The sequence below is a fragment of the Lepidochelys kempii genome, chromosome 8, assembly GCF_965140265.1.
Source record: "Lepidochelys kempii isolate rLepKem1 chromosome 8, rLepKem1.hap2, whole genome shotgun sequence".
Lineage (NCBI taxonomy): Eukaryota > Metazoa > Chordata > Testudines > Cheloniidae > Lepidochelys > Lepidochelys kempii.
In genome coordinates this window covers 22,802,106-22,809,602 of record NC_133263.1, presented here as the reverse complement: position 1 = coordinate 22,809,602, position 7,497 = coordinate 22,802,106, and the positions used below count along the sequence as shown (strand labels likewise).

The following is a 7,497-nucleotide window of genomic DNA, read 5'->3' as shown; positions in this document are numbered from 1 at the left end:
CACCTCCACCTCCTCCCCAGGCTTCCCGCGAATCAGCTGTTCAACAGGAAGCCTGGGAGGGCTGAGAAGCAGATGGCAGCGGCTTCGCACTCAGGCCGAGGGTGGCAGAGGTGAGCTGGGGTGGGGAGTGGTTCCCCTGCGCCCCCACCCCAGGTTACCCGCTGAAATGCGGGCGGCCCTCCTCGCGCCCCCCGCCCCAGCTCATCTCTGCCTCCCTGGGCCTGAGTGCGAAGCTGCTGCCTGCTTCTCAGCCTGTCCCAGCTTCCTGCACGAACAGCTGATTTGCAGGAAGCCGGGGGGGGGATGGGGGGGGCGGAGAAGCAGAGTGGGGCAGCGCGTTCAGGGGAGGAGGCGGAGGCAGGGCGGAGGTAAGGTGAGCTAGGGACGGGGCGGGGAGCTGCCGGTGGGTGCTCTGCACCCACCAAATTTTCCCCTTGGGTGATCCAGCCCTGGAGCAGCCATGGTGTCGGCGCCTAAGGTGCCACTTTTGGCCGGTTAAATTTAGAAGCCCTTTTAGAACCGGTTGTCCCTCGCGGAACAACCAGTTCTAAAAGGGCTTCTAAATTTAACAACCGGTTCTAGAGAACCAGTAAGAACCAGCTCCAGCTCACCACTGACTAGGGGCACATGTATAATCTTAGGCCTTCAGGGAGTTCCTGAGGTATCAGTACTACCCAGGCGCTCTCTCTGAATTCATTCTCTTGATCCATTTCCATAGGTTTCTGAGAGATCTTACCCCATTAGCGATTGCTTGCTTCCCCCTTATCCCTATATAATGTGAATGCCTCACATGGACTCTAGAGTTCTGTACAAAGGACAATGGGACAAGTGACATCCATTGAGTCCACAAATCCCCATGGCAGCCAGTCAATACTGAACATATTTTCACCTACTGTCCAAATACTGGTCACACCAAATAAGTGTTTCACAAGCCATGACCCACTCATAATGTGATTCATTTTGAAAATGTCCTTTAGAAACAGAGGTCTTTAATATAAACCCATACTGCTGAGTGTCATGTTTTGATGTAGGACCTAATCATAATCTACATAGACTGGCTACTGTATTTCACCAGCCCAAGCTAAGGAATCACTATAAAAATGTGAACGGTAGCAGAATGGTCCAGTTTTATGGCAGTAAACTGGAGATAATTGAGTGTAAATCTCTGCTGCTGATCTGAGGCAGGGTCACCATGTGACGCAAACTTTCCTCATATTTTCTGCAAATTATGTTTTGAAATAAACATTCCTACCTGCCTGCAACTGCCTGCAGAGAAATTCCTGTGTCAGTAATATCCTTTGCAGATGATTTGCTAATCCAGGTCCCGAATCTGATTACTTCTATAGATATACAGAACTATATATATCTGCGAACACAGTCGGGGGTTAATTGCAAGGATACCTACCCAGCAAAGTACTAACAGAATCAGCACAGACCAGACACCTGTCTTCACCATGAAGCTAAAAGGTGCCTTTGTGTTCTTTTTCCTGGCATTTTGCTGCTTCATTTTAGGTGAGTAACTCTCTCTACTCTGCGTCATGTATTAAACCCTATGGCAGACACCTCTGGCATCAGAAATCTTGACTATTAAATAATAATGTTGCTTTCACTTATTTTCTTAAAGAGAAGATGAAGGTAAACATTTTGAAAATTGGGTGTCAAAAGTTAGGCACTCAGTGCCAGATTTATAAAGGTTTTTAGGTCCCTAAAGATGCAGATAGGTGCTTTTGAAAATCTCACTGGATACCTATCTGCATCTTTAGGTGTCTAAATACCTTTAAAAATATGGCCTTTCGAGCTTGGTTTTCAGAGGTGCTGTGCACCCTAAACTCCAACTGAAGTCAATGGGAGCTGCAGGTACTGAGCATAACCCTAAATAAGTGGTCTGATTTTCAGAGGTGCTGACCAGATCTCATTGAAGTCAGTGGGAGTTACAGATGGTCAGCACCTCTGAAAATTAGGCCAGTAAGTTTGAAACTTTTGGCCTAAAGCCCTGTCGTGTATGTGAGGTGTGGCACTTTTCCTCACATTCGGAGTTGGTGCCCAGTGGTCTTGGCCAAAATTTTCCCTCCCCTTTGTTGTGCACTGGGATGTTGACTATTGCTCTCCACCCTATAGGTGGCTGCACTTCAGCACTAGATATTGTTTGTAAAGCTTCTGGGAATTGTATGGGATGAAAATGTGATGACAGGAAATTACATAGATTTAAATAATTTAGACACAGAAATCAACAATTTGCATTCAGCTGGGCTAAGCTAGTTTTTGCCATGTTTTAAAGGTCTTTTAGTTTCATTCTGTTAGGTGTTTTAGTTTTACTATGCTTCTCCTTAGCAGAGCATAACTCCTAAAACAATCAGTGATGTGAAATAATAAAAAATGCTTATTAATTAATAAAGTTAATACACAACCCATAAATGCCAGTAATATTAGGTGATGTTTGCTGAGTTAGAAAGTGCATTCTATTTTTCTACACACAGACTATTGCATTTAATCTCCTTCAAAGATTTTGTCTTGTTCTTTCTTTCCTATCCTGTAAGCATCCTTACAGCTCCATAGTTAAGGGTGCATTGAAATTTGCAACTAAAGCAGAAATAAGATACCTCTGTTAGACACTTAAATGATGGAAATTATTTTTTAAAATTTACACACCTGCTCTTTGGGATCATTTAAATGTTTTATAATAAATTCTAGGACACATTCTGCTAACTTTCAAGGGTCCATTTTAAATATTTCCTTTTGTAAAGTCCATATTTAATACAAACAGACATCTATAGACCATCTCAGATCATTGGCAGTATTCATATTTGTCTGTTGTTTTTTCAGGAGTCACCGCTCAAGGTGGGCGTCAGGTAAGTACAGTTCTTTGTGTTTATTAATAGTAAATTTCCTAGGATCTCTGTCTACAAACAATATTTTGGCCAAATTCTCTGTGTTGGGGAAACTCTTCTCCCCTAAAATTATGGGAAAAGCTGGTTGCATCAAAAATGAGAACTATCCCATTGCTCTATTAAAATTAGAGGGTATACCTGCGATTCAGATAGATGGTCTCCACACAATCAGACTGATTACTTTTATACACTATTTTAAATGACACAACCACTGGTTAGAATGTGTGAGATACAGAGAAACAACTGGGGAAATATTTTAAAATATGTCTGTTGCCACAGCGAGAGAGATTTCTTTCTATATCATATATGTTAATTACAATTATTTACTTAACTGACTTGAAACTGGCAAATATTGAGGTTCTTCTTAGATTTTTAGCTCTGAGCCTTTGTCTTCTGGTTTATCGTTATTAGTCTCATTATGACAGTGACTTGTAACTGTGAAAAAAACAAAATAGACCTTCTCCTGCGAAATATCTGCAGTATTTTCCTTTTCTTCCAGCAAAATGAACTACTTTTTCCTCACCCCATTCTAGATTTAGGAAACAGTGAAAAACATAGCCCCTGTGTGTGCTTTCTCTTCTCAAAAGATCTAGTGAAGAGTGCAAAATGTCCACTCAAATGTCACCTTATTAATTTTGCAGCCTGACTGCAGGAAATACAAAAATCGAGATGGAACCTGGAGAGGAGGCTGTCTAAGGAACTATGCACCAGTCTGTGGAACAGACGGCATCACTCACAGCAATGAATGTTTGCTGTGTGAAAAAATCTTGTAAGTACTTTTATCGTTTCTTTGATGAAGTGAAATCACTGGTGGGAGCTACTAATAACAGCTTTTCTATTTAAGTATTTTCTTCATAGAGGGAAACATCAATTTCCCTAGGTTTCTTATCTCTTGATTATTATTTAATATTGATATTTTTTGTAATGCACAGATCAGGATGGACAGCCCTTTGTTTTGATTGTGTTTAATACCCGAGTGTCCTCTTCCGCTTACCTTCCAATATTCCCAGGCCCAGATCCCCAAAGGGACTTTTATGAATACTTAAATAGTCAGAGTCATTGGGACAGAGTGAGCAAGAGAATGAACCTATAGCCTGGTAGTTAGGGTACGTAGCTGGGAGACCTAGGGTTCAGTCCCCCTGCTCCAATGACTCTTTAATCTTTTACCCACGGTGGAACAGCTTCATCGGGGGAGACTGAGGGAGCCCTCATCAGAATATCCCACATCTCTGAAGTTAGAGCACCTCTTGAGAAGCGTGGGAGACCCTAGTTGAAATCCTTTCTTCTGCCTCAGGCAGAGGAGGGATTTGAACATGGGTCTCCTACATCCCCGGGGAATGCTCTAACCAAAGGGCTAAAAGTTATAAATTGGGGACCACTACCACCCCTCCAGATTTTGAATGGGACCCAGACCTGAAGGTAGCCTCTGAACATGCCTATTGGATTGGGCCCCACACATGAGATAGGCAGGTGAAAGGCTGTCTTTCCCAGTTAGTGAATCACTCCGGGGCTTAGGTGGGTTTAGGAAGCGGTATGCATGCTCAGAGACAGAAACTTAAGCACCCAGGGATATTTCTCCCTCAAAATGTAGGTACCAAGTGAGTTTAGGTGCCTGCAAGGTTTGGTGGGAATTTTGTGGATCGCAGTGGAGCCTAAAACTGGGACTTAAGCACCTAAATCCCATAGTTCAGTGCCTAAGTCTGGCGTTTAAGCACCTAAGTACCTTTGTGGATCTGGGTCCCAGTGTCTTCTTGATCTGCTTTAGGCTCTAGTTAAGATGTTCATAAATTCCCCAAACTACAAATCCCTGAATGTGGCAGGAGTCAGAGTAAGAGAAGGGACCACCTGGCTAATTTAAACCTGGCCAATAAGCACTGCATGCTTGATAACCTACGTGATAGAAAATGAAAATGTATAATGACTGTGCCTTTGCCAGAAAAACAGCACGTGTGTTTCCTGTATTCTTTTAATACTCTCTGCTTCAAACTGCTTACCCAGTAATATATTTTGTTGTTTATTCACCTTAAAGTAAGATACTCCTTCCCAACTTTATTTCTACTGATCGTACTCTTCCCTTTTTGAAATCCTCTGTTTTGTCATCTCTGAATTTTCTTTTCTCCAAACAGATTAAGTACATCAGGCTTAACTTCCTGCTATCAGATTTATTGTTCTACACTGCCCCCTGTCCCAGGAACTAATGTCATTCCTGGGGACAAAGCTCAGACGTGTACTTCTTAGTGGATCAAATCCTCCCATTGGGAAACTAGCATTGCTCCACTGATGTCTATGCTGATTTGTAACAGCTGAGGACCTTGCCCCTTGTTCCGTATGGGCTTTTACAGTTCACTGTCATGTCCAGTAATGGCATCATTTCTCCAGCTCAGATCCTGTCTCTCCCACATACATTCCTCTCATCATGTTCTGTCTCTCCTGCCCACGTATGCACATTGTCCCAGAACATCTCCCTCCTGGGCATGGAATGTGCTGTTGTTGCTGCTCAGGGCCAGCAGACAGGTGGGTAAGGGAGTGTAAAGCTGCCAGTACTGGATGTCTTCTCCTCGCTGCCTGCCTTATTGGGCTGCATTGAGAGGCACAGTAGGGTTGAGGAAGCCAGCACAAGGAGCAGTGAAAATGGGACTTGGAGGAACGGGCAACTTTAGTTGTGTTCTTAGCAGCCCTGAGAGTAGTGCCTAATAGCCAGGAGGACAAATCTTGCCCATTCCTTGCAGCCCAGCTGACTTTACAACTGGTATGAGCAAGAGAAATAGTGAAGCAAACCTATGAGTGCCATTCTATACACTTAAACACCAGCAGTTACATGAGCGTCTCAAGACTCTTTTCCATTGCTCCCAGGTTATCCTTCTTGGGAGCACAGTATATTCTTCAGTCATTATGAATGTGTAACTCCCAACAATGTGGGTGTGGAATGCATTTTTATAGATTCTGACTTGGTTTCTTACTGAAGAGTCAGACTACAAATACCAGCACCCAAGTGGGCAGCCTGTGGATATGGCTGACTAAGGAAGAGACAGGTTCATATTAGAACAAATGGTAAAACATATCATAAAAAATATACACGAACAGGGCTGGCCCACTCTATTATCTCAAACTGTATCGTTTATGTTAATCTAACTAATTTAACAGCATCCTTATAACAGTTTTTACTCTTGAGGGTGACTACCATGTACTTACTCATAATGGCTAATCTTTCTTCCTCTTTTCCAGTGAAACTGGAGTCCCCATTGGCATAAAGCGCAAAGGAGAATGTTAGCACAATGGTAAATCCAGGGCTTTTATTGATTAATTCAGTGTCAGTTTCCTTTGTTTGATGTGTGGAATAGAGGACTATTTGGAACATTTTACTGCTCTGGACTAAGGCACTGACTTCATTTTGTCTGTTTTATAACTGTCTCTTTTCCCCCTGTAGGATGAATAGTGGATGAATTGGTGTAAAGCACAAATAGGAGGTGTTGTAAGAACTCTGAGCAAAGAGTCTCAAATCATCCTGTGCACCAGGGGCTCCTAGTGGCTTCCCCGTGTCTCCTTATGTTTGTTCAATAAAGTAAACTAAAAAGTTTTTTTTCTTATTTTATTTTTCAACACAAAGCAGTATATGCTTTTGCGGGGGAATCATTAAATCAACAACTGATTTTACATATCAGCCTTCATAACATAAATAAACCACAGCTAATAAAGTATGTTCAATAATGAATAGTCTTTGAGGTTGGATTTATTTAGATCTGTAGGAAACACACATGATGGAGATCTTGAGTCAATAGCAATTTTCCACTGGGATCAGTCCAAATGGATTGATTAAAATAGATATCCTGAATGAAGAAACACGAATGCCACCAATACACTTTGACACAGACAACTAGCCGTATAACAATCACTGACTTTGTGGCTGTGAAGATAATGTATGACTATTTTTCAAGTCAAAGTTGCATGCTTGATCATGATTTTTACAAATGTATTCATTATAATTTTTTCAGACATAGTTTATGTGAAGAAATGTTATACTTCTAGCTATTCATTATTCAAAATTTGCTACTGAACTTGTGAGAATGGTCACTTAAGTCACATGTTATTGTTTCTGTTCCCATACTAGTTAAGCAAACACTTTGGAACTATCTCTGCTTCTCCTCCAAACAAATGTATTGTGTCACAAACTGAATTTTGTTTCTTGATTGAAAGAATCTCTATGAGCCCAAAATTCCTTTTCTGTGAATAGTCATATGCATAAGACCTTGCTCAGATGAACGCTGGTGGCAAATGAACACAAAAGGGCTTGTGCATGGGTGGATTGAAATCTGTAAGGGTGCTGTGCACGTGCTGCCAGCTGTCCAGTTTTATGGGCTCAGTTGTTATTCCATGCAGATGTAAGCAGTGTCAGGATGAGCTCCACCCTGACATCTGGTGGTGAGGTGTGGCAAGTTGTGGAAAAGAACTTCAGGGGCCGATCTCATTTGCATAGGCACACCCACCACGCCTAGAATGAGACCATAGCTGCCCAAATGGTCACTTTGGCTGCTGTGGGATTCCCAGTGTCTCTGTTATTGGGGCAGGAAGAATAAATTGTTATTACCCTGATTATGGGAACTGTGCTTGG

The 7,497-nt window shown here is 42.2% G+C and overlaps 1 protein-coding gene across 1 annotated transcript; it reads left to right on the top strand.

Moving 5' to 3' along the window:
• The first annotated feature begins 1,454 nt into the window (after nt 1-1,454).
• On the top strand, nt 1,455-6,416 carry LOC140916440 (serine protease inhibitor Kazal-type 1-like). The gene is made up of 5 exons (XM_073358087.1): nt 1,455-1,512; nt 2,824-2,849; nt 3,530-3,657; nt 6,114-6,166; nt 6,316-6,416. Exons 1-4 carry the CDS (start codon nt 1,455-1,457, stop codon nt 6,157-6,159), a joined length of 258 nt encoding a protein of 85 aa, XP_073214188.1. The 3' UTR covers nt 6,160-6,166; nt 6,316-6,416.
• Nucleotides 6,417-7,497: the final 1,081 nt, after the last annotated feature.

Excerpts from the sequence above, each read along its gene's own strand:
- LOC140916440 (XM_073358087.1), top strand. The coding sequence starts at position 1,455 with ATGAAGCTAAAAGGTGCCTTTGTGTTCTTTTTCCTGGCATTTTGCTGC. Across the intron at positions 2,850-3,529 it reads CCGCTCAAGGTGGGCGTCAG|CCTGACTGCAGGAAATACAA; the intron begins GTAAGTACAGTT and ends TTAATTTTGCAG. Across the intron at positions 3,658-6,113 it reads TTGCTGTGTGAAAAAATCTT|TGAAACTGGAGTCCCCATTG; the intron begins GTAAGTACTTTT and ends CCTCTTTTCCAG.